The sequence below is a fragment of the Pleurodeles waltl genome, chromosome 5 (assembly GCF_031143425.1).
Source record: "Pleurodeles waltl isolate 20211129_DDA chromosome 5, aPleWal1.hap1.20221129, whole genome shotgun sequence".
Taxonomy (NCBI): Eukaryota; Metazoa; Chordata; class Amphibia; order Caudata; family Salamandridae; genus Pleurodeles; species Pleurodeles waltl.
The window spans coordinates 918,642,404-918,670,241 of NC_090444.1; the positions used below are offsets into that span (position 1 = coordinate 918,642,404).

The window sequence follows — 27,838 nt, forward strand, 5'->3', positions numbered from 1 at the left end:
TGACACTGCAGTGTTCCAAACTCACGACTACAAACATCTCATTCTCCCTAAGGCAGGACTTGTGCATATGTTATCTTCCTTACGCTTGCACAGAGGAGTGCAGGGGTGTGGAATTTATTAAAATATCTACTTGTCCAGTGGACATGTTGCTTCTCAAATCTACTTGTCCTGTAAAAAGATCTACTTGTCCCTTTGGTGCCATGTAGTGTGGCGACAAATTATGGCAGCAATCTCATTATGTAAGTGCTCTGATAATAGCCTCTCTGATTATGCCAGGGCTACTACCATAGTAGGGCTTGAATACTTGCAGTTCCAATCCCTACTGTAGCAATGTCCTTATTTTGCCTGCAGATCTGCATACTGGGGCTGGAGGAAGCAGTAAGCAATAGTTCCAGGGCTGGAACGCCTTCGAGTCTGCAAACCTGCATGTTTTAAAGATTTTTACCAGCTTCTCTCTAATATTTTCCCATAATAAGAAAGGTTGGACATTTACTCCTGACAATGGCAGAATTAGAACTTCTTCCAGGGTTGGGAAGAAAGTGGCTGGAGGGAAAATGAACTTGGAAATGCTCAATAGATTTTTACATGAGCAAATCTACACATCGTATTTACCCATGCTAAAATACAGTTCACAAATATTTTATAGGGGTACGACATATACCATGGGTGCACTTTTGTGACTTTCTTTAAGAATTTGGGGCCACATGTAGGTAGGTTCAGATTTGCGACCTGCAAATTGCAAGTCGCATATCCGAATGTAGGATGGTGTCCCTGACACCATCTGTGATTCGCAAGGGCTTCGCAAATGCCCACCTCATGAATAATCATGAGGTGGGTCGCAATTTGCGACCCCCTCGCGAATGGCGGCCCTCACAGGGATGGTGGCCTGCTGGAGACAGCAGACCACCATGTCTGTGACTGCTTTTCAATAAAGCAGTTTTTTTTTTTTGTGTAATGCAGCCCGTTTTCCTTAAAGGAAAACGAGATGCATAACAAAAACGAAAAATGAAACGTTTTCGTTTCATTTTTTCAGAGCAGGCAGTGGTCCGCAGGACCACTGCCTGCTCTGAAAAAATGTTTACAGTGACATTCACAATGGGGGAGGGGTCCCATGGGGATCCCTTCCCTTTTGCGAAAGTGTTAGCACCCATTCGAAATGGGTGCAAACTGCGATTGGTTTGCGCCCACGTTCGCGGTCACAAAACAATCCTACATTGCACTGCGAGTCGCAATTAGGAAGGGAACACCCCTTACTAATTGCGAGTCGCAAACCCGTTTTGCGATTCGGTAATCAGGTTACCGAATCGCAAAACTGGGTTTGTGCATCGAAATGTGCTTTTTACATGTCGCAAACAGCAAAAGTCGCTGTTTGCGACATGCAAAAAGCTACCTACATGTAGGTCTTGGTCCCTAATTAGGTCTGGTGTTAAAGACATTTTGTTTTTATTAAACTTCTATTTCTCTCTCTTTCGGCCGGCTTTACAGTGAGTAATCGCATTCTGCTCTTACACAAGGAGCATATTGCCACACAAAGTAGTTTTGTTCAGTGTCAGGAACTACATTGGCAATCAGTGACGTAACGAAACTGGAGGGTGCCCCTTTGTAAAGAACATGGAGGAGCCCCCTCTCCAGACTCACTCAGGGCAGGTGCTGTGCTGAATGGGCCCCCTGGAGGGGGGCTGTGGGGCCTTTGCTATGCCGCTGGTGGCAAAGTGTGCTTTTAGAGTTCAAAAACTTTTTTTTTGGGGGGGGGGGGTGCCAGTGTTTGTTACAATGTTGAGGGCCTGGTAGCTCCCACAACAATAAAGTGTTACAAAAGCCATGTCAAAACAAGACACGCATTGATGAAACTAAAGGACTTATAAAAATATGTCAGATCAGTTGGCTTTGTCAGTGTTTGTTTATTTTCATGCTTCCCATAATTGTGTTGAAAATGGTTACACTGATTTTCCATTAGAAATATTTTTGGGAAATACTAGCATGCATCAACACATTTTACTAAATGACACTTAATTTGCATATAATCAGAGAGCATTCTGGGAGCATTATACTTAGCCTCATAGCCTAAACTTTTCAAACGTGTATACACGTTTTTCTTTTTTGTACTGGAACCAACGTCAGTAGTGAAGTGTGACCTTAAAACATTTATTTACAGCACTCACCCTAATAATGAAGGCTTTCAAATAATGAACCATAAATACAAGTTCGAACAGCTTTATCTTTTGGAAACACATTACCTCAACTGCAGAGAGTTCCACTCTCTGTAAACAGGCAGCCAAAGGGTTTGTGCTGCAGGGGGTTGGGCCTACTTGTCCCAAGGACAAAGTAAACATAAAAACTTGTTGCCCTTGACCCCAAACAAGATGTCCCGGGCGTCGGGAGCATTCAAACGTATCCCAAGCAGAAGTGAAGACACTGTAAAGCCCAATCCCCCTTTTGTGAGTAATGTACAATGGTAAGTCAAACTGGCAAAGAGTAGCTTCCCTAAACAATGCAACCATGTAAAATACTGACACGCAGGAGGCTTCTAGGTTATCAAGTGACTGCCCCCCGTGTTGCCTTAAAGGCTGGCTTCACTGTCTTACCTTCCTTACTCCAATACCATTTGTTTCCATTGTTTGATTTGCACTATTTTACACATTACCATTTCCACACTCTTGTGCATGGCATTTTTATGTTTTGCAAGTGTTGGTCCATAAAACCCTGACCTACTGGCTTTGCCAATGCTTATTAATTTAGGTTGCTCAAACAGAAGACGATTATTTGTGTGTCACAGAATCACAGCATCACCAACATTATCTCTCTAGCCCATAATTCCATGGTTCCCTTAACATAGGATAACACATTAAGAATTGATATTTGTAAAAGGACCTTGTTCTGCTTATGCTCAGCTTGTTTTCCCTATTCAGTGCCTGATCAATTCAGTGGCTTGCCCATGTAAGGATAACCCTATTTTACTTGTTCTTTTCTTGTGTAGCACTATGCCCTTGAAGAAAGACAATGATGAGGTCCAAAGTAATTCCTATCTCCCACGGACTTCATACTGATATTAGTGGGGCATGATGACTGTGTAGGACACTTTGCATCCTACTTACTAGATCACGTTCTGTAAAGGTGGCAATCATACTCTTCATCTGCCTCTCTGAAATTGTTATAATTATGACAAAAATGATGCAACGGAAAAAGTAAAACTACTAGACGCTTTGCATCACATAGAAACTGAATTAGTACACTCAAGAATCTCTAAACAAGTCATCACCTGTATGTGGCTCTGTAGCAGATATTTACCTAGTTCCAAGAAGTAAAAATATGAACAGTAATTTGAGATGCACATTTTGATAAGCTTAAGAGAAAAGAGAAAAACACAACAGGACAGTCTGACAACATTAATTTCTTGTAAATCTATGATAAATACTCTCATGGTTTAAAAGAACAAGTTACTTTTTCAGTAATGTGTTTTCTTGTGGATACTATATTCTAAAAGTGAGGAATCTCTCACCTTTGCAATAGCTGCAAGCGTTAAACCAGAACCAGAAGATTTTTCAGCATAGCCTTTCTGCCCCAGTAGATGGCAACCTGCTGCTCTCAATAGATTCTGCTCCACAATGGTAGTGAAGGCTGTAACCACATATAGGCACAACCCAAGCGTGCTGACATGAATTGCTTTCTGGACACCAACTGCACCCTTGGTCCCAGAATTCAAAGACCAACTATTCATACCAGTGTGAAGTAATCTAAATTGTAACCTTTTAGATGAAAAAAAGCCAATTTAACAGAGTGGGGAGGTGGGAGGGTGGTAAAGAACCTGTACTTAGCTAGAGTATCCACCAGAAAGAGCTTTATCAAAACTAAGTAACTTGTTTTTCTGATGGATACTTTTAACAGGCGATTTATTATCCTTAGAATGGGTATCAAAGCTGTACCTTCCCCAGCAGGGAGTCTGTGGAATGGCCCAGCCCAAAAAGTCCTGCAGGATCGAACGCCCAAAATTCCCTTTCAGTCAAACTAGCTGTCAATTCAGTAGAGCTATATGAATATGTGCACTGATGCCCACATAGAAGCCTGAAAATTACCCAGGACAGGTGCTCTGTGTGCCAGCACAGAAGCTGTGGCCTTAGCTCTGGTGGAGCGAGCACTCAATCCCTCAATGAGCTGCTTCTTTGCCAGTGCACAGCAGATTTTAATGCATAGAACTAGTCACCTTGATAGCGATCTTTTCTGCACTGCCTTGCCTTTCTTTGTTCCAGAGAATCCCACAAACAGCTGATTATCCACCAAACAGCCGTTGGTGTGATCAATGGGAAAGCTCAGCACTCTTTGGGAATCCAAGCAGTGGAGTCTCTCCTCCTCTTTCAAGGGGTGTGGTGGAGCAAAGAACGTCGCCAGTGACAAAGACTTGTTGTTATGAAAGGGAGCAACGACCTTTGGTAGAAAGGCTGCTCTAGTACGTAGCATCATTTTGTCCTCAGAGGAGGAAACAGAGTGCAGCTGTACAGAATGAGCTTGAAGCTGACTCACACGATGACCTGAACTGATCACAAGAAAAACTGTCTTCAGGATAAAGAGCTGCAGGGAACAACTTTGTAACAATTGAAACAGGGTGCACATAAGGAAAGTAAGGATCAGATTTGGCGCCCAAGATTAAGGTCTCACTGAGGAATCATGAACGCCTTTGGGGGAAACAAGTGTAGCAAACCTTTAGGAAATGAATTAAAACAGGTGACTTGAATAGAAGTAGCTAGTCCAGGATCCGCATGATGGTCAAAAAGGGTGACAGGTAACTTTCAGTAGTGTTCACAGCAAGTCACTGCTGGGCTAAATGCAAAAAAACCCAGCAATATATTTGATAGTCTGGCCCACAATGCGTCCATGTTATGGGTGCTAAACCAAGCCACAAATGTGTCCCATTTTCTGAGGTAAACAGATTTTGCAGATTGCCAACTGGCCTCCAACATGACATCCACTGCTTCGGGAGATAGGTCGAATTGTAGTCAATTGCTGCTGCTCAATCTCCATGCATGGAGGTGTGGACTATCCAGATACGGGTGAAAGACCCTGCTATGCTGTAACGAAGCAGCAGTCTGATTACAGGACAGATGCTCAAGCACAGAAATTCCAGCTACCACACTCTCCTGGTCCAATCCAGAGCCATTAGGTTGTTTTACCTGATAGTTTTCCAAACAAGGGGCAGGTCAGGTACTGGTAGGAAGGCACAGAGGAGTCCTATGCTTCACTCTAAATAAAATGCGTCTCCAATAGATTGCATTCTTGGGAACACCAGAGAGCAAAGGTGTTTACAAGAAATGCTGTCTGCAGAAGCGAAGACATCAAGTCTGGGTTTTTCTCAGTGTTGGAAGATGCCCTTCACCACCTCGGGGTATAGCTGCCATTCATGATCTGTTAGGCATTGCTAGGTGAGTTCATCCGCCAGCTGGTATACTATGAGGGAGACACCCTGGTGATCCAGCCAGTTCCAGTGGAGCACAGCTTCGAGGCACAGCATCCAGTACCCCACCCTGTCTAGCTTGTTCCAATACTACATGTTGTCTGTGAGAACCTCTAAAAGCCTCCTCTTAATGAATGGTAGAAAGCTGTTAGACCTGTCAGCCTTAGGGTGGTCTTCCCCAAACCTTTTTTTGCCTTACTCTCATTTTTTGCTGATCTTGTTCCTTTTGACCTTAGGCTGTGCACTTTACCACTGTTAAAGTGTGTGTGCTCTCTCAACATGCAGAAATTGTCTTCCACTCAATTGGCACATAAAATTTACTTCCAAGTCCCAAGTAAGGCGATAGTACATGTACCCAGGGCCTGTAAATTAAATTGTGCAAGTGGGCCTGCAGCACTGATGGTGCAACCCACCTAAGCAGCCCTTTTAAGAATTTCTAGGGCCTGCCACTGCAGCCTGTATGTGCAGTTTTAAACAGCCATTTTAACCAGACCTGGTAAAATAAATCCTTTGTCAGGCCTAAACCTTCTCTTTTTTAATAGGTATAAGTAACCCCTGGAGTAGTCCATAAACAGCCCATACAGGCTGGGTGCAGTGTATTGAAAACGTTAGACATGTACTTTTAACTCTTCCATGTCTTGGTAGTGAAAAATTCTTACATTTGCTTTTCACTACTGCAAGGCCTGCCTCTCTCACAGGTTAACATTGGGTTAACTTATTACATTAAATAAGTAATAACTTACAGTTGGAAGCAGGTAAGAATATAGATTTTGGTGTCTAAGGAATTGTAATTTAAAACCCTCTTTAATGCAAAGTCACATTTTAAGTCACAATGCTACTTTTAGAAAGGTAACATGATCTTGTCCCAGTCATTTGGTGCATGCAGCCTATAGCCTGGGTCACATGACTAGGTGCAGAGATATCATTGTGTATTGCTTCCAGACAAGTGGGACAAAGGAGCACAGGTGTTGGCAGGATGGGCAATCTCTGACTGGATGAAGGGGAGAGGCTGTCAGCTACCACACTTGCACACCACAAAGGCTCTGCCTGAGCACACTAACAAAGGGTTTGACACTAGTGTCTTGTGGCCACAGACAAGCTGGGTTCAGGTCAGGGAGGCAGAAAATGCCAAACACCTGTGGGAGTTTAAAACTTTACAATTATTTCCTACTTCGTAGTGGGCATCAGGTATATAAGTACTGGACTATCAGACCCAGCTCTTCAGTACACCTCCAGACCTGTGGAAGACTCAGAAGGACTGCTGTGATGCTCTGCTGGAAGACGGACTGTTACTCTGCTGTTCTGCTAATCTGCTGCCCGCTGCCTCAGTGAAAGGAATGGACCTGCATTTTAAACCACTACCACCAGAGTGACTCCAAGGGCTAGGTGGCTGGCATCCGGATAAGAGGTTCAGGGACAGAAAAGGATCCAACCATCTGCAACCTAGCCCTTGGACTCAGTGTGCTATGAGGCTTTCTCCCCCTCACCCTAAATGGTGCTGCCCCAGTCCTGGACCCTGCCAACACATTTGTGGTCCTATGGGCAGAACCAATGCAGTACAACCATCTGCTTGCACACTTCGCCTCGGAGTTGCCACAAAGTATCGTGAACGAAGGACCTGGCATCACAGCCCCAGTCTCCTCTAAATCGCTGCTGCACGACACACCCTCCACACAGGCCTTCTGATTGCAAGACCCTCGTCGAATGCCTTCTTAACAAAGTCAGAGGACTCTGATTCACAGCCCTGCTGGTTCTCTGCAACTGTGGGAGCGTGATGCATTTTTGAGGCAGGACTTCGCATTACAAGCCCCTCATCAACAGCATTCCCTATGACGACGGAGGACCTCACATCGCACCCTTGCAGCTACTCGGAACAGCCGCTGTGTGACGCATCTTGGATACATGATCTCACAACACTCCACAACCAGAATTTGAGGTACTCTTGTTCAGCAGACTTAGCCTGGTCCCTGTGTTCATCGCAATTGGCCTGAACTTGTGACGTTGTCCTGGTGTGGCATGACTAGATAACCACAGTTGGACTTAAGCTGCTAGGGACATTTTTTTCTTAAAACTTTAAAAATGCATATCTCTGGTTCTACAGATTGGATTTTTTTCATTTTGGTGTTAAATAACGTATTCAATTTTGCTCATTTTTTTTTTATTGGTATAGGATTCTTCTTGTGTTTCACTTTCCCTTTATTACTGTGAGGTCCTGCATAGACAAGTGAATGGCCTGCAGTGCCAGCAAACTGATGTGCAGAAGGGTCTGAGCCACAGACTACAGTCCTTTGGTCTCCACCTCTCCCAGTTATCTTTCCAAAACCAGCAATAATGTACCTGTCACCCCGCCCATCTCTGGGTGGTGAAAGGAGAGAGGTCTGCATCTAGTTTAAATACAGTCACGTAGCCACCACTACAGACCTTTTGCAGTTGATTCCAAAACCTGGCTGAATATGACAAGTTCCCCAGGTGCTGGGTCTCTGAAACTTCAGATCTTACTAGAGAGCTTGCATGGGTCTTCTGCATGGTTGACGAAGCAGGGGACCAGAAAGAAAAGAGACCTCAGAGCCACGCTTGGTTAGATACAGGATAGAGACTGAAACATCAGTATCATAGCCTGAATGACCTGGTCTCTTGATCCTTGATAAACAGGGAAAGCTTGAAATTGCACTGCTTCCAGGATGGCTCCCATGGAAGAGAGCCTTTGTGAAATAGTTGGATGTGACTTCAACAGGTTCATCATGAACTTGAAAAATGTAAGGAGGTTCACATACCTCTGGAGGATAGTCTAAGTCTGGCTGTGGCAAACCTGCCTTCAAAAGTCAGACGTCAAGGTAGGGGAAGACTGGTATCTCCAATCTCCGAAGATGGGCAGCGACCACCACCATCACCATCACCTTTCTTAACACCTGAACAGCACTAGTGAGGCCAAAAGGTAGCACAGCAAACAGAAAAGGACTGTGGCCCACCCTATACCATCTGTGGGCTGAAAATTAATGCTCTGCATGTCTCCAGCCACATCCAGTCGCCCCCATCAGGCCTGATAGAACAAGAGCCAGCATGAGCATTCTTAATTTGTCCTTCTGCAGGAAGAAACTGAGGCACTGAAGGTCTAAATGGGGGAGAGGCCTGCGCCCTTCTTTGGCACAAACAGAAATCAGGAAGGAGTATGACCCAGTTCTGATCTCCAAGGTCGGGTCCCTCTCTATGGCTCCTTTCTGTAAAAGAGCCTGAACTTTCTACAGCAAAAAGGACAAATTGTTCTCCAAATCCCTGTTTGATGAAGTTGGAGGATGAGGGATGCGGCAGGACAGAAAGGAATGGCAGGGAATAGCCTTGTTGGACTATCTGCACAACCCACCTGTCAAATGTAATTCCCTGCTACTTGTGGAGAAAATATTTGAACCTACCTCCCCTCCCATTAGTGTGGCCTTGTGTCGCTAGGGTAAATTAAAGCAGCTTGAAGGCAGCTGCTGGAGGGGCTGGGGACTGGTAGTCCCTGCGGGCCTACAACAACCCCAAAAGGTCTAGGGCTGCTGTTGTTGGGTGATGGGCTGTGACGTTGTCCACAGGCAAAGTACTTAGCAATGCATTCAAAGTTGTAATTTGCTGTGGATACTACCTTGCGGGTGTAGAGAGATCAAGGGAGCATTCAGTAGCTGTATTTTCTTTGAAGCACTCGAGGGCTGAATTTGCCTTCACGCCAAAGAGTCAAGACCCATCAAATGGCATGTCAAAGGGAAGTCTGAATGTCACCTGACCAGCCTGTGGATTTCATCCATGCATTAAGCCGGAGCACCATGCTAGAATCAATCTTTCGGTCTAAACAGTCTGTTGTGTCCAGGCCTTCCCACATATCATAGTTAGCTACTTCCTGGCCATCTTGAACGGTCTGTAAAGTTAGCATGGAATCCCTCCGAAACAGCAGGTAGAACTTTTGTTACTGAGTACCTTTAAGGCATGGGATATCTGCCTTGAAACCAGCCAGAGTTGAGAGAACAAAAGGGGAAGTTAGCGCAAGAAACCATCCTCTTTCCAAATGTCTCAATTCTCTATGACTCTTTAAAAGCATAGTTGGGGAAGAATTAGTGATAACTCTGGTGGTGGCTTCCTGTACTACCAGGCTCAGTAGTAGGGTGCACCATCAGAAAAAAAGGGTCACCAGGAGTAGGTCTGTGGCGAAGTGCCACATGTCTGTTTTCTGTTGGGCAACAGCAGGGTTTGTAAAATATGAAGGTGTCAGTTAGGCACTAGTTAAAGGGCAGTAAGGGTTCCTATGAAGATTATCCAGGCTGTAGCACCTTAAAGGGGACATTGTTTTTTACCTCAATGGAAGGTAAATGGAGGTCAAAGACTTCTTATGGTCATCTAATGACCATGACAAAGCAGATTTTGGAAGCATTCCAGAATGCGACTGGGGTCAAGGTCAAGAAGGAGTTGGAGAGGACAACAGGATCAACGTCCTCCTCTGGTATCGGTGCCAGTGTTGACATGGTTGGAACGGACAAGGATCGTGTTGCCAGATTTGGAGTCGCCTCTGAAGTTGAACCTGAAGCATGTTGGAGAGGAACAGACGGTGTCAAGGGTAGACCCAAAAGAAGTAACCCAACTGTAATCCTCCTTGGATGTATGCGGAGGGAGCTGCTAAGGTGCCAAAGATGTGGAGGATGGCCTCCTTGAATGACTCAATCTGTTGTGGCATTGTCAACTAATCAGAACTTTGGGATAAATGGTGACCAGCTGTGAAATCGGTGCCTCAGTAGGTGATCACGATCAAACCAGGGGGTGGGTGGTCCAACCACCTTGACATCCAAACGACCTCTCAGCAGGAGAGTGGCGAAGATGAACAGGCCCGCTTGCAAATCTTGTGCTTGTTTTTTTTTTTTTTTTTTACTTGGATCACAACAATGACCTGTCACCAGACCGGCAGCAACTAGTCAGTGTCCTCCACTTAGAGCAAGGATGGATCTTACGTGACATGCAGTGTTGGTGACATACAGATTGACATTACAGTAGCGGATCATCTTTGGGTTCATCAGGGCACATTCACTACATGACTAAGTTGTGGCCTGAACCCAGACATCTATGGCACATTTCATAGGGATCTGTCACAGACAGTCCCCTACAGGGCTTATACCCTGTAGTTTTTGGAAGGAATATGTTCTTTTTGACACAGGAAATATCTGGACAAAAGCCTGTTAATTGACAACGAAAAACTAATAGCTGTCTCCAGCTCCATGTACAAAGGCGCAGAAAGGAAGGGGTTAACCTTAGAATGCTTAGGTGGTGCACGTATGTGGTTCCAGATACAACTTCTGGGGCGGAGAAGAGTTGACACAAAGCTGCACAAGCGGAGTGCAGGGGATATGCTAAAAAATTATCCAGATACAGTCTGGCAGCTGGAATATTCTAAAGGTGAGAAATCTGTGGTTAGAGGATGCATAAGAAATACAAGAATTTCTTAAAACAATTTTTAAAAAGCCCTCATCTTAGATGAAAAGTAAATTAGCACATTTTGAAAATATTTGAATTTGTACACACAATGTGCTATGTAGGCACACTGCAAACAGCGATTTGATTATGTACATCAGAGGTAATGCCAGGGCAAATAATATTAATGTATGAAAACATACATGATTAACGGAAAGAGGAATATTTACTTATAGTTATGATTACTCCATCGTGCTCAATGTCAAGCATTCAGGTAAATGGACACTTGGGAATGGGGAATTAAGGGATGTAGACACCTGTCTGCATTAAAAAGAACACTTTTACTACAGACAGTGTGCTGAAAACCATGAATTACTAAATTAAGTTACTGCTGGCCAAATAATTAATCGAGATGTATCTTGCTTAGCTAAACTATGGAATGCAAAATTAAATTTTCCCATGCTTCAATAAACAAAATAACATCTTTTTATTAAACAATATCAATGTAAAATGCATATAAGAATCCTGTGATTCAATAATTTAAGCTGTGACTCAAAGGTAATATGAAAATATTTCACTTTTATTGCTACAAGTGTCTGGAAGTGTTACCTCTGAGTCATCATCGTCAAAGTCGTGAAAACTTGAATGATCAGGATTATTCACTTTATCCAATAATTCTATTGCAAGGCTACGGCTTAATGGTTGCGAGACCAAGGGATGCTGTAAGAAAAAGGTGAAAAATTATAAAAGTAAACACAAAGTTTTATTGTATTCTGGTAACAATATTATTTAACATGAATATTCCTTGTCACAAACATTCCAGAATTATCATGACAAATAGTATTATTGTAGTCTGAAGTCAGGACGCTGTAGCATGCCTACTTAAAATCTCTTCATTTCTGTGAAGGTTTCTTTTATTCATACAACTCTGCTTTACTACAAGAGATGTAAAAGAAGTATACCAAATTCAAAAACTAGTAATACTTATTTGCTTTGGACTAATCAAACAAATATGTAAACTCACATCTAAATTCCTGAGATATGAATCTGAAAACTATCCTACCACAGCACATTTTCAGACACAGAGAACAAAAGAATTATTAGCTGCATCATTTGGTAAGCATAATTGCCTATTTCCCCCAAGTCAGGCTCCTCCAAAGACCATGATATTGTCATTCGGTCACTCAATGCAGATCATATGTTGTTAAAACACCAACTTACAAAATACTTTAGTCTGGAATGCAGCCACTTCCAAATAACTATATGTAAGAGAGAACGGGGCGTCCAGACTCTGTTTGTATACTAATACCTGAAATTTGAAGAGAAGTTGTCTTTTATATGTGCCTATGCATCTCTGATGGTGGGTATGGCCTCCCTCCCCACGATTATGTGTTACTGTGTAAGAGTTTTGGATGCTGGCACGTTTACATAAAACTCAAATCTACAGAGAACGATAAAGCTCAGACATGCAATTGTAGTATGCAAAACGTAGCTGCTGAGAGGTAGCTGGTTCGTTCTTTGTACACAGATGTGCAGTTATCATTATTTTTCCCTGGGACAAAATGTTACACAGTTCTTAGCTGAAACACTTAAGAAAATATACACAATACAATCACCTATGCAATCTTCTAACAAAATCTAGTCAAATGATGTTATGATGTTTTTCGTTAAAAAAAGAAGTTGTGAATATCACTGCAAATGTGTTGAAAACCATGTCAAAACAACGTATAGCAAGTGAGAAAAAGTAAATAAAAAATCTCATAAGTGCGAAGATCCATTGTGTATTAGGGCATATCTGGAATTCTACATGGTTGGCATGGCTACTATTCTTAAGGGTGTCATTGTAATTTATACTTGGAGTTAACCTGTTTTAGTAATCCCCTTGGTATACATCTATGTGGGGGAAATTTGGTCCGCGTCAATCATGTGTTCCTGTTGGGGCTCGTACTTTGACGCAGATGTATGAGGCTTTTTTCAGCTCTCAAACAACCCGATTCAAAGAATCAGTTTGTTTGTGACCTGAAAAAGAGCATTTTAGTATGTACCAAACCCTATTTTGCGATTCGGTAACATATTACCGAATCACAAAAAGGGTTAGCAATTCGGTATTAGGAAGGGGAGTGTTAAGGCCGTCCCTTCCTAATAATGACTACACTGAAATGTGGTCGCAAAACATTTGGTTTTTGACACCAATTTCAATTTGGTGGTAACCCTTTCGCAAACGGTAAGGGGTCCAAGAGACCCGTCCCCCTTTGTGAATGGTCGCAAAAACTTTTTTTATGAGCAGGCAGTGGTCCTATGAATCACCGCCTAATCTTAAAAAATGAAAATAAAACTTTTCATTTTTGTTTTGGAAACGAATAAAAACGGGCTGCATTTAAAAAAAAAGCAAAAAAAAAATAAAAAAAAAAAAAGCATTGCTATATTTAAAAGAAAACAGAGACATGGTGGTCTACTGACCCCAGCAGGCCACCATCCCTGTGTTTTTAGCAATTCCCAGTGGGTCGCAGATGGCAACCTACCTCATGAATATTGAGGAAGTTGGTCCATTTGCAACTCACTGGGAACCGCTAAATGTGTCTAAGACACATTAGCACATTGCCGTTTGCGATTTCCTAATTGCCAATCGCAAAGATTTGCAATTGGGAAACTGCAAATACAAAGCTACACACACATCTGGCCCTTTGTTTTAAAGGTGTATAGCCCTATAGGATATATGGGGGTAAAAAGCTCAGAGTTACATGTAAAGCAATGAAAGAGGTGCAGCTAGAGGTACCTGGATTATGTGTTGGTTACATTATCTTATCTATGGCAAATTAGCACTCACTGGCCGGTATAGTCAGAGGGGTGTAAGGTGTGTCCATTATTTCATTGTTTGTGTCATACTGGGTAAAAAGGGAGGGAGGGAAGGGAGACACCTCTAAAATTTGGCACAGGTTACATCTGATATGGGAATAGATGGACAAAATCACTTGTGTGATTCAAGAGTTAATAGGTGCATCAAATCATTGTACAGAGTTCAGTTACAATAACATTTTTAGGAGGATTCTACATGAAAGGTGCAGGAAGAAAGGAAAACAAGCACTGGCAAAGCCAATAGGTCTCAACTACAAGAGAGCTATTTACTTTGTCAATGTCTTTTAGCCATGTTGCTCAGCAGTACAGCGGCTGTGCAGCATAGTTGAAAGTACAAAAAAAAAAAAAATCTATGACATCGCCAGTGCTGTGTCAGTGCTTTTTTTTTATTGCAGGAGGGGCAGGAGGCAACACAGGGGGGGGAGAGACAGTGTGTGTGGAAAAAAGCTTTATCACATGACCAGTGCTGTTTGTGTCATGTCATATTTTTAGGTCTGGGCTACACATTGCATCCACTTTCAAAGAGACATGTTGCATATAGTTTGTGGGCTTCAGCCCGCCCACCAGCATCCCCTTTCCTGGCTGCATCGTAGCTCTCCTATTCTTTTTCCCCATCTGTCCATGGCATACATGTGTCATGCTTCTTCTGGTGTCCGAGAGCATGGACAAATTACTTCTATTTATTCACTGCTCTAAATTTAGGATCTGTTTTAGGGACTACTTTTTTCTTTGTTAAAGAGCACTTAACAAGAGCACTTGTGTTTTCACTGGCTCCAAGCTGCGTTAACATGCTTGTAAATCTTCTTTTATCTTGTCACATTTGCTGTGCATTCAAAGACGATATCAAATGTCCCAGACCCACTCCCGGCTTTACTGCTTGAATATGGCGTGTGCAAGTAAAAACGCTTTGCTTTTTAATTTTTTTGCATGAGTGATTGGTCGCACAAAGGGCATTAGCATCTACTTGTTTTATCTGCTAACAGTTCTGCTATGATTTAAAGCCTCAGACTTGCCCACATTCCTTTCAGCATTTTAAAGTGTGCAAAAGTAAAAGGAAGTGTACCGTCTAATGATGTGCAGCTGTTACTCGTCAGCTAGAGCACACACACAAGCACTAGTGCATGAGAATTGTTTCAGGCGGATTAGGTAAAAGATCTGGTGCTAATGGCTGCTTCGATGGTGGAAGCGATATAAAAATGTGTTAGACTTTCTGGGGTGTTTTGTTTGGCAGTGATGACTTCATAAGCAGGGTGGGAAGATTACAATAGATTCCATAATAAAAGAAAGGACCAACATTCAGAAGATGCCTTCCAGGGCTGTCTGAGATTCGCTGCAGATGAACCAGCTGCTACATTAATAAAAATGCAGATGTTGACGCATCTTCCATATATTTATAAACCATCTCCTGAAAAAGGAAAACGGAAAACTGTGCAGCCTTGGACGACTTTTTCTTCTAGGCTGTTTACAAAGATTTTATTTGACACTTCAAGCTGTTCAGGCTGACTTCCTCCCTAGCTTTATGAGGGGTGCACTCAGTCCTCCCTTGGATCTGGACTCTGCTAGAGGCAGAACCCTCAATGTTAAGTTCTGGGAATGGGCTTCCATTCAGTCAATCACTCAGGCCATTGATCTGCTATAGCAACAGAGCAAGGTAAGAGGAACGTAACCTTCTGTGAAGGTGACCAGGTCATTCAGTTAATCAGATAATTTACACATACGGGAACCTTTGACCCAGTGGCCAAGACACTTCTTTGAGGAGGAACATCATATGTTCTGGGATCAACATTTCAGCTGCTTATGCTCGTCTTGACTGAAGGATGGGTCATCTTTAGTTGCGGATTGCGGGGTCAGCATTCCAGCAGTATATCTACATCTTCCAGGAAGGCGGAGCAAGTTTTAGTTGGTAATGGTTAGCTCAGCAGTTTAACATTATTCGCATGTTTCCCAGGAGGATGTAACATGTTTCAGTTAACACTATTTGGCTCAGGATTTCCCGTTTCTATGTGTGCCTTTCCTCCGCACCTCTCACAAAAATACTTTTCACTATAAAACTCACCTGTTTATGCTGTGTGAACACAAACTGAGACTAGGAAATATTAATAAAATGTGCGCAGGCAGAACTTTGGATGCGTTTATGATGACATCTCAATCCTCTAGCAACTTGAGGCGGCCTCTGGGCCACTTTCAACTGTTAGCACTGCACCTTTCATCTGCTGCTGCACCTTTTATCTGTTGGCACAGAGCCACATATCGGTTAAAGCTCCACAGTTGAATCTGTTGCACTTTGCATCTTTTGGCACAGTGGCTTTTATATGTAAGTACATCACCATGTATCTGTTGCAGTTTGCATCTGCTGGCACAGCACCTTGTATCTATTAGTGAATAACCTTGCATCTCTCAGTGCTCTTGATTGCCTTGTACTACTCCACCCCATCTCCTATTTTGATGCTCGCACCAAATCCTTTCCAACATTAAAAAAAAATAAAAAAATAAAAAAAACACTGCTGCGGACAGCGCTGGCCGCATTTTTTTTTCTACCTTCCCTGCTTTGTTACTTGACCAGTCTCACTCGTCCCCTCCTCTGACGCTCGGTGTTGCTTCCTGCACCCCATCCGCACAGAAAAAAAAAACTATCTCCACACCGTCCCACCAGAGTAAAAGCACTATTACACTCTCATAGCGCTTTTTTTTATTACCTTTCTGCCATGCCTCATAACAGTAATGCTGCTGTACCGCATAGCTGAAAGACATTAACCAATCCAATAGCACTCGCAGAGGCGAGACCTCCTGGCTTTGCCAATGCTTGCTTTGTTTCTGTTGTGGGATGGGAGACATGAGATAACAGGGAGGGAGGGTGAGTTTAGAGAGGCAATATGCACAAGGGAGGTGGAAGGAAAGGGCTGGGGCAAGCCACAGAGAATAGACACCAGCAGAAGAGGGGAGGACAGGTTGGGTCAAACAATATTAAAGAGAACAACAAAAGGAGGGATGGCGGGGGGAAAGCAACATTGATGAGAGAGGGAGGAAAACAAGTGGGGGATAAGCACACCAGGCAGCCAGCTCAAAAACAGTCACTCTGGTAAAGTGATTAAACAAAAAAGAAAAAATGTGGCAGCTTTATAAATGGGCAGTGGAAGGACACGTATAATGTAATTAATCAACGTTACTCAATAAGGTGGTCGATGCTAAACGTCGCACATCTGAAACAGAGAAGTCCAGAGTAACATATCATATGTGGAGGGTGCCAACCTGGTACGGAAACCCAACCACCACAGGTTTCGAAATGCACAAAAACACAGGCGGAAAAGGAACCACCTATGTCATGTGCTGTAAAATACAAAATGCAAGACAAAACGAGCAACCAGGGCACTCCAAAGTGATAAGTCCAAGATGAATAAATTTGCAGAAGATGCTTTAATCCTTAGTAGTGAGAAGTCGAATAGATATACAGAGATATTAAAGTCCATATGTTAGAACAGGTATATGAGAGTTCGGTAACAGCCAACACGTGTTTCGTCCTCACGGACTTCTTCAAGGCTCAAAGACTAACATTTGGGTAACCAAAGTATTTCTGTTAACACTCCAAAGGTGATTCTATATCAGAAAACCGATGAGTAATCCCTCAAAGTAAAAAGGGTCCCTTATCATACAGGGAAAAATGCTCTTCCAAAGCAGATTTGGATTTTTTTCTCACTGAACACGGCAGCGTTATCACGTGCTGCGATTTATCACACACACTGCTTTTTCCTGACTCCCGGATCCTGGGTTAGTACGGACTGGGTCTACTTAGGCCGTTGTCATAGTGTTTATCCTTTACTACGGATACACTCTACGGGATAGTCCCTCTGCTTTGGAAGAGCAATTTTCCCTGTATGATAAGGGACCCTTTTTACTTTGAGGGATTACTCATCGGTTTTCTGATATAGAATCAACTTTGGAGCCTAGTTCTAGTAATGAAACCTGGCCATGTACTAGGGAGGGGAAGGCCTGCTCACCATTCCCTCCCACACAAAGACACCATGACAACAAACAAGTCGCACATCACTTCTGCTTGACTAACTGCAATTCGTACATTGTCAGTTCAATTACCACGACTGGAATTACAGACTGTTCATAAAATGACAGTCGACACTCAGGAGCATCGCCTGGTAAGAACTTTCACTGTATTTTGGCAACTATGAGTTCAAAAACACTCAAGAAAAGCAGATTTCACGCTCTAATAAGCAACAGAGTAAGAAACAATTTTGGAAACAAAACACACAAACCTACAGAAGGTATGTTTTTAAGAAGTTGGGGGCAAGAGCTGAGAAAGACAGCCCAACTGCTCGACATTTTGTCTGCCCAAATATATTAAATAATGTTAAAAAAACAACCATGGGGACACGTTTGCACACCAGAATTTAACTTTGAGTGTGCACCTTGCAAGTAAAACGTAGCACGATTTAAAGGTTTTTTTTGGGGGTGGGACGAGGCGAGCGAAACTATACCCAGAAAGTTTTTAAAAATATTTGTTTATTGCCAGTTACCATTAAAAAAAACACAACATATAAGGAAAATGAGAACAAATATACACCAAAGGGAGAGCAGGAACAAAATATCCATTCCTGAACTACATACTGCCAGTTAAACAGTATGCATAGTCTATACAACAAAAAGTCAGTGCATACAGACTCAGACTAACACAAGAATAATGCTGCTGCATTATTTACTGAAGAGCCGCAGGAGTTGGTTGCTCACCTCCTTGTACAGAATGTGACCCCAATTAAGAATCATCAGTTGACAACAAGGGGGAATCGTGTTGATGTAGAAGAGAAAGAAAGGGCTCCCTAATGTCCTTGGGGCAGGAGCCAAAGGCATCAGCTCCCAATATTTTGTTAATTGCTCTTGACAGTATGTTGCATCCGGCAACCATGCCTTGTATGTATGCCCTGGTCTTCTACCCCAATGTATAGCAACTCTACTTTTCACTAATAATAAGGGCATAGCAGTGAGTCAGCTTTGGGAAGCAGGTGTATTCGAGACATATCCCAAAAGGCCCCCCCACAGGGGAGAAGTGTGGCATGTGCCCAGTGATAGTGTGAATGGCTGCATTCACCTCCCTCCAGAATTATGCCACCTTCCGGCATAGACATGTTATGTGAATATAGGTAGCTTGGGGAAAACCACAGAGAAGGCACTGTGGGTCCGGTATAAGCTCCATCTTGAATAGCTTTCCTGGGATGCAATATAATCTATGAAGAAACTTAACATTAATGAGTCTCAGTCTATAACTAGGGGTGAGAGATCCCAAGCACAACTCTCACTGTTTGGCTGGTAGAGGGAGGTCTTGTATTCATCCCATGCACTGCAAGCTTTTGGGGAAGTGAACAGTGATTTGCATACTATTGTACTAGCGAGTAATGAATTTGCGCGAGGAAGAAGAAACATGAATAAACTCCAATGCCAGGAGAGGAGGCGGGGGAGTGGGGAATGTATCATGAACAGCACGACATGTAGCCTTAAGCTGAAAATAAAAAAGAGTGACTGTTAAGGCAGGGGCAGGAACTGATGTAGTCTCGAATGGTTGAGTGAATCTATCCTCAGGATGTAGGTCAGAGAAAGTTTTAAGTTGCTACCCCTGCGCTTGTGCAATCGTGCCCCTATCCTGTACTGGCAGGACTAAAAGGTTATTAGCTATAGGAATAGAAAGAGCATATAGGCAAGGCAGTTTCACACTGCTACGTAGTCCTTTCCATGCCCAGCGCACACACTCCACTGTGCTATTTCATCTCTTGGTGTTCTGTAAGGTACATACAGCACCATGGTCAATGGCCACTGGGGAGCTTGGTCTAGCTCTATGGCCATGTGTAGCTAGAATAGTGTGGGGTGGAGCCGGTAATGAAGAAATTGTGCCTCGGCATATATGGCATTTAACTTCATATTGAGTGCCCACAACCCGCCCTGTGTCAACAGCAGGGTAAGGAGATCCCTGGACACTCGTGTCTGTTCATTCGCCCATGTCATTGTTGTGAGAGTGGTCACCTGTTGTGCACTGGTGCAACACACATAAGAGAAACAGTATCAGATAAAGCCCAGAAGACATTAGAAAGGCAAAGATCATTGGATTACTAATCATTATCCCTCGTCTTAAATTTACCGGGTGCATGAGGTGATTCCCAGGGTGAGTGTTGAATTCTGGTTGCGTGCTTATCAAATTTCAGGGCAGCGTTGGCATCTGTGAAAAAGTGTTTCACTATGGGCTGCAATGTATTATTTGGCCCACATCACTGTTGCGTCTTGGTCCGAAAATCTTATGGAGAGCCCCAAGCATCACGGGAGACTGGCAGCTGCACACACTGCACCCCCCAGGGCATCTAATGTAAAAGCAGGACAGGCCTCGCACCGCTCCCCCACCAGGTAGTCACTCTTCCCAGTGCATTTGTCAGTGGCAGCCTCTGGAGCTCACAGTGCACACACCGGGCTGCAGAACACAGTTGGTCACCTCACCCAATGTCCACACTTCAAGAGGCAAGCAGGTGGCGGATGGCCCAGTCCCTGTCAGTCCAGGCCAAGATAGGAGGCATCCGAGTTAGATGATGACTTGCGATCGAGGCTTGGCCAAGTTGCGTGGGCCCGACCACAACTGCACAGGCCCTCCGTTCTCTCCAACATCATTGTGTAGTAAGCAGAGGCAGCCCACGGCTTCACACACAGGGAGCACCTCAACCTGGGGTTCACTTGCACAGGACATTGTGTGAAGTGGTAGCCCAGTGATGGGTGAATTATGACAGATTTTTGGCTTGGCCGGCAGAACCTCTCTGAGAAGCAGCCATCACACAGCCTGGTCAAGCTCCGCCCCCATATACCTTGATAACTTTGATTTATTTTTAGGTCGAAGACTACCAGGCAGAGCAATTCTCTGTTTTCAAGGACATATTGGGGACATGCTGGAAGCGGACCTAAAAATGCATCCTGCCCATTGCTTAGCCATTGCTTTGCCTTTTGCCACTCACACTTCCATGCTTTCTGTTTGCTAGCTTTATTTGTTTTAAGCTGTCCAGCTTTAGTTAATCCCTCGCATGGAGCATAGTGTTTTTACTACCTCCATGATTGGCTTCTTCTATTCTTTCACAAGTGCTTGCTTTTTAGGGAAGTGTTACAGATAGAGGCTTTGAGGTTTTGTTTTTGAAAGAAAAAAAAGAAACTAATTTTGTCCACGGCTCCGCCATCTTGATGGAGCTGTTCACCAAACTGTAAAAATAATTGACAGGATCCGCCATGACGGTGGTTCCTGCCAGTGCTTTAGAAATAACTGACAGTTTTCAAAAACGAAATCAGGCCCTTCGTGTCATAACGCATAGAATATTTTTACCCTCTTTCATCAGTCATGTCATACTGTGTAGCCAAGGAAGAATTCTGCATAATATCTTCACCATTTATGGAGTATTTGGTTATTCTATTTACAATCAATTTATGGCCAGTCTCCATATTAACTGCATTTCATTCAATACCCTTGATTTTGGGGGGTGCACTAACAACCCCTTTTGTACTCTGAGATTTTTAATTAGTGCACAGTGCCCAGGATGTAGAAGTGGGAGCTTAACCCACTGAATACAAAGATATATTTCCATGTATATTTTGACTGATGAATCTTAATTTTATCATTAATTTCTTGTCTGTTTACTTTTGAGCACTGCTTTTTTTCAACCATGTATGTGCCATTTTGGTTCCAGCGTCCCTACCAATAAGGGAGAGGAACAGGGTTATCTCTGTAACAGTGTCAAGTGCAGTTTGATAGGACCAGATTAATTTTCTATCACTCTCTCTATAGGCACAGTACTCGCAACTACTTTGTATGAATTCCTTAAAAATGAGATTATTTTTTTCCACCTGACAATTTACCTGAGGATGGTACGATGCCATTTTATGGTGGCAAACTGCCATTTCTTTCAGTAATTCTCTCACTGCATCAGAAGTAAACTGTACCCTGTTATCAGTAATGAGAATTTTGGGTATACCTCCATTGCGGAATACTGCTTGCAGAAACTTAATGAGCACATCTGTTGTAGTGTTGTGCACACATTTTATATTAATCGATCGGCACTGAAAATGAATCATTACAATAGTATACATCGTATTAGACCATTTCCCCCCATATATTCCTAATACAAGCTCCTAAACTGCCCCCAAGTAGTTGGGTATGTCCAAATCAGTGTTAGGACTGCAACCCAAATTTGATTTCTTATTCAGAAAATAAGCTGAAACAGCAATCGGACAGCAAGACTCCAATCATTTGACATCTTATCTTAGACAAATAATTCCAATGGCAGTGATCTCCCCCAAAATGTGAAGCTTGACATTCCTCCACACAAGCGTGGCAACATGCAAAAATGAGCATATTTTAAGTGTTGTGTATGTACTGTAATTCATGTTTTCATGCACATACTATAACCTGAATCATGGCTCCTTTGCTCTGTTGATCAATGCTCTAAAGCACTTATGATTTTCTTGAGGCCAATAAAGAGCTTCAGCTATCTCTACCCATGCTAGAGGGTTTTCTTGCAACTAAACATGTGCACAAGCGGTGTGAGTCTAGGAGCTTAATAGTTTGTGAACATGTAAGGGACACGATAAACTGATACTGGATCAATGTAGAAATTCGAAGTTGTGTCCTTGCTGTGTCCCAAACAAAGACATTTATCATGGAGTTTTTTTTCTGCTAGACGCAGCATAAGTATAGTCTGTATCAGCATGGCAAAAATACAGTGAAATCTCAGCACAATACTCATATTCACAACTTCTACCTTACACCACAGTGATAGAGCGGGGAAGAACCTCATTTAGCGATCATACATTGTTGTGTAACATGTGTTGTAGACACCTGTTCACCAACATGCCTAAGTATTTAAGATTTTTTGGGATCCACATGAACTGGTCTGAGCCTATTGAATTCCTCCACGAATTAGCAGTTTGTGGTACAATCTTGCTTTAATTCCAATTATTCTGTAGCACGATAATGATGAGAAGTCTGTTATGATTGTGATGAAATGTGGTAATGAGGAAGATGGGTTTGCTAAGATGAGGAAAGCAGAGACACCGTCTCTCTGTCTTTGCTGGTGTCTTAATACCTTTCATTCTCCTTTATACTATCTATGGCTAAAGCTGGAGGTTGAAGCGCAAGCAGAAATAAGAGGCAACAGGGAAACCCCTCATTCATACCTATATTCTACTTCTGATAAGAAACCCTCCCACAGTTCATTTTCACTGCAGGATTTGCCTAAAGCTGGTTAATCTTGCCTAAAAAGCCAGGACCTATACCAAACCATTCCATGGTGCAGGAAAATAACTTTACTCAACATAATCAATGGCTTATTCCACATTCAAACAAAGAGCGTTTTTCACATTTGGGTCATTAAGTACCTACTCATAGTATGTAAGAGTGTCCTCATACTTTCAGTAAGGGAACACCTCAACATAAATCAGACTTAGCAGAAGTGTATTAAGGCAACGGACAACTTCCTCAATTTATTACCCAGGAATTCAGTCAAGATCTACATACCTGTGATTAAGAAAGAAGTACGGCGGTAATTTGAGCACAAGGGAAGATCCTTCCTAGAGTCATATTAAGATCAGGCTGTAGCCACCAGAAGAGTTTATGTCCTTTCAACACCAGGGCTATCTTACACTCATAGAATTTACACTCATAGAATTCAACTTATCACCCACCTTCAATAGGGGGTTTCTCTGTTGACTTGTCATTAAAGACCTATCGACTCATTTGCTCTTATGTCCTTCACCCTGTGCGCCTTTCTCTTCCTGAATTATTTTAGGTATACCAACATTTGTTAAAGCTATCTTCCAGTTTGGTAGTATCTAGTTGGTCAGAAGCTTACAATTTCCTAAAGTGGGTGGGACATTCTTTGGTAATTTTACTGAGTGAGGAATTAACTCTCCTCTGTCATTTCTAATAATCCACTTAACTTGAGTTGATGACGTCTGATGTCACACAAAGGATAGACTAGCACCAAATGGTGGTCAACACCCCCGGAAGAAAAAGAAAAAAACTCTAATAGAATACAACATTCCGGACTAAACCACTAGATGGTGGAATAATGCGCAGCTTGTGCATCCAGAAAAGGATTCATGCTGCAAAACCACTGTCACAGATTTGGAGCTCAAAAACCAACCCACCTTCTCAGTTGTTCGACCTTGAATTAGCTTCTTCTAATGTTCTTAATTTACCTTAACTTTCCTGGGCATACACATTAATCCTTTATTTTTGTCCCTGATTAATGTTTTCACAAAAGCCTAGAAGATCTGGTTCAAAGTTACTTTGTTTTCATTAAGCAACAAGTCGTTGTCAAGGTGGAATCTTCCACTTTCCACCTATTTGTCAGTACAGTGTCTCACATTTGTAAAAATCTAACTTGAAAAAAAAAGAATATTACCATGCCTTATTAAATATTATCACTGAACATAACAACACAAATGGCAATGGGTAGTTATTGTTAATTCAAGACTGCATCTGCCTTCTTGACTGAAATGTATACTTGCAAGTCCAGAAGCACACAAAGATGTTATCTGCACTGAGCAATGTAAATTATTAGTAACTATGATCCAAATATTATCAATAATAAAGTACTTACAATTAAGCATCATAGACTGAATGTTTAGCTTTCATGTTAAAATGTAGACAGGTCATGTGAAAACTGCATGACAAAGGAAATCTTACACTAGTATACCTGGAGTAATTTTTCAGCTGTCGGTCTCTTCTTAGGATTTTTTGTGAGCGCCATTTTGACAAAATGATGAAAACTATTTGACCTTAGAATGAAATGAAGTGGAAGAGCATTAGAAATTTTAAACACACAAAGTTCTACCAGGCACTTTAAGAGTATGATCACACTGCTTACCATTTTACTTTATCTTTTAATTTGGGAGGCTGAAAATTGCTTTTCGTCATGAGGAAAAGTGCCCTGAAAAATGATAACGTACTGTGAGAACTGGAGTAATTTGGTATAAAGAAAAACTCTAAACCTACTTTTCTGACCATTAACCAGTTAATTATTCCTTTTAAAACACTTTAAACTATATTTGTGTTACAGCTTTCTGATTGAAAAGTTATTTTTAGACATTTACCTCATTGGATGCAAATCAAACATAGGGGGCTGGAGTTCTGCAAGTTCGATGGCAGTAATTCCAACTGCCCATATATCACAAAGCTGGTTATATCCACCTTTTCTCTCCACAGCTGCAACTTCTGGTGCCATCCTACGAAAGCATGTTTAGGGATGTGATTAATATTGTACATCTTTACTGCAGATACTGAGATATAACCACTATTTAGACTAAACACACTTAAAACACACTGCTTCAAACAATTCCTGTACCACTGAGAAGATTATGAACACTATATGATATATCTGATGTTTTACTGAAGTAACTGCCACATTACAATAAACATTTGCTATTTTATTTGCGAGTATATGGACAACTAGGCCTCAGAACTCTCTACATAGAACAATGTCCAACAGTGGCTGGAATCTGGAAATCAAAATCTAAGAAAAATAGTGAGGATAAAATTAGCAGATAGATATGGTACTGTTAATTCCACAAGAATACGAGCCTTAATTAAAAGAACAAGGGCCTTATTACCAGTGACTCAGATTTGTACCTGGTAACCCTGGCCCCCTAAGTTACTGATATCAGGGGGTACCACTTACTCTAGGGGTACAGCACTGATAGGGACACAAAGTTTGACCTTACACATGCCATATCAACAAAGGCTGTATTAACTGGGATCTTGGGAATGCACATCCAATTTTGTTACCAATTCCTCATTATTCTCCAGAGATTCACCTGAAGGGTTAGACTTTTATCAGCAGTTTGCGCCCCAGCGTTAAACAAACAAATTTGTAATTCTGATGGCGCTGGTAATATAATTACTGGCCCTCTTTAGAAATATACGTTATCAGAACTGAAAAGTATGCCATAGTAGAATAAATTATTAATCTTTTTGCAAAGCAGGGAAGTATGTGGTAAGCCTCTCTGTCAAAAGGTAGTGCGACACGACTACAAAGTTTTATGCAAGATGGCATTTACAGAAAAAAAGGTATAAAAAGGGCAGAAGGAGCCTGTACATCCAGAAAAATGTTTCTAGGACAGATAGTCCGATCTGCTCAAATTAATAACTTAGCAAGCTAGGACTGCCCGTTAACTAATAGTTTTGGCTTTAATCAGAAGTCGATCCAAGGTGATGAAAATGAGAGCAATATGGTCACGTTTTGTTTAGAAAGAAGAAAAAACAAAAAAACATTCCACTCTACATGGAATGTTATGTTTTTACAAGTATTTTCGAATTAACTCTACTTTTGTGCCCTATGATACGCTGCGCCTCTGACTGTGGCACCTTTTTGTTAGCTTCTTTGGTTAGGAAAATGGCTGCCTCTACTAACTGAACTCTATTTGAAGAAGCCCAATTTACATCCAAAGCCTAGATGATTTTTATACTATCAACCTTGAGGCTGTGAAGTCTTTGCGTCTTGATTCATGACTCCTTTTCCACCATTTTGGAGACAACAACTTTCCTGTGTGCTTGGTTGGTGACTGCATGGACTTTATCAAGAGCACATGCTATCGCCTAATGTTAAGCTCTTCTCAAGTCAGCTGATCAATGCACCCACTGCAGAGGTCTTCACAGAACAAGAATGTCAAAGATTACAATCCTGATGTAGCTTATTCACCTCTTCATCGCTGCAAGGTTGATGCAAATGATATCTAGCGATTTTATCAAGGAAGGCACATGCTTTGAAGTCTATGAAATGGCAGAACCTATATTACCAACCACTATGTAAAAATAAACGAGTTATTCCCAGACTGCCCCAACACCACCAGACAAAGAACCCTAGGGAGAGGATGTGGCTTAAGGCCCTGAGCTGCTGACTTTGGAGTTTGGGAACACAGTTTGAGTCTCAGCGCCGGCTCAACATCCTGTGATTCTGGGCAAATCACTTCATCTACCCTTGCTACCAAAAATGAATGTATTATCATGTAATGTAAAAAGTGCTCATATAAAGAGCTGTAATAACTTTATATCAAGTTTGCATTAATTGAACTCTATTTGAACAGGCCCAATTTAAATCCAAAGTCTAGATGGTTTTTTTGCTATCAGGCTTGAGGATGTGAAGTGCTTGGTTCTGGAGTCACAACTCTTTTTCTTCCATTTTGGAGAAAACACCTTTTGTCATCGTCTTGCCTAGAACTAACCTAAATGCTTGGTGGTGACACTTCAGAGGTTATCAAGAGCACATGCTATCGCCACCTCTTAACCTCTTCTCAAGTCAGTTGTTAATGTACCCACTGCCGAGGTCTTGACAGAACGAGAATGTCACAGATTACAATCCTGATATAGTTTTTTCACTTCTTCATCTTCAGAACAGAACAACCCTCGTAGTCATTTACAGCGGACACCACATGACACATAGCAAACATAAAAAAAGATACTTCCTGGTAGCTACCGTTCTTCACCACCGGAGTCTTTCATATATTCACAGGTTTGAATCATTCCTCCTCGTCGTCCCATTACTAGCAGTAGCTAGAAGACCTCTGCATTGACCCAAGGCATTTGCCAGCACAACACACCTAGAGCTCACAACACACCACTTTAATTGGTGTACCCACTCCCAAGATCTTCTTCAGCCCGTCAGCCTAAATTTGATTAGAAAGTCCCATTTCAGAGATATTTCTTTCTAATGACCTCAAGGCATGTAGCCGCGGGCTTTTATGTAAATCATGGCGTCCACTTTTTGTCAACTGGTGGCTCTAACCATTGTTACCATCCTGTGTGCCTGAGTGTTCTCTCAGCCGCTCCCATACACCGAATGGTCATCGGTGTTTTATGTTTAATTCCATATTTCAAGGAGATTAATACCCACAAAATGAAGAAGCCAGATTATCAGGATAACAACTATTTAAATTAGTTTGATTAACAACAACTGTTTGTTATAATGTTGGTGTTGTCCTGTGGCTGCTTCAAAGCCTTTTGATGCGGTGAGTGCAGTGGTTATGGAAAGTTGAAGAATTGGACCATCACATCCTTTGAAATCACATGTTCAAGGAATGGTTGCT

General features: G+C 42.2%; 1 protein-coding gene across 5 annotated transcripts in view; it reads right to left on the bottom strand.

Moving 5' to 3' along the window:
* MAP4K3 (mitogen-activated protein kinase kinase kinase kinase 3) overlaps positions 1-27,838 on the bottom strand; it is a 960,603-nt gene that overhangs the window by 602,661 nt on the left and 330,104 nt on the right. For all 5 annotated transcript variants that reach the window (XM_069235044.1, XM_069235047.1, XM_069235048.1 and 2 more), the window contains exons 9-12: positions 24,851-24,982; positions 24,625-24,687; positions 24,454-24,535; positions 11,486-11,596 (exon numbers count right to left, since the gene is read on the bottom strand). In XM_069235044.1, the coding sequence (XP_069091145.1) occupies positions 11,486-11,596; positions 24,454-24,535; positions 24,625-24,687; positions 24,851-24,982 (388 nt within the window). The remainder of the gene's footprint in view (positions 1-11,485; positions 11,597-24,453; positions 24,536-24,624; positions 24,688-24,850; positions 24,983-27,838) is intronic.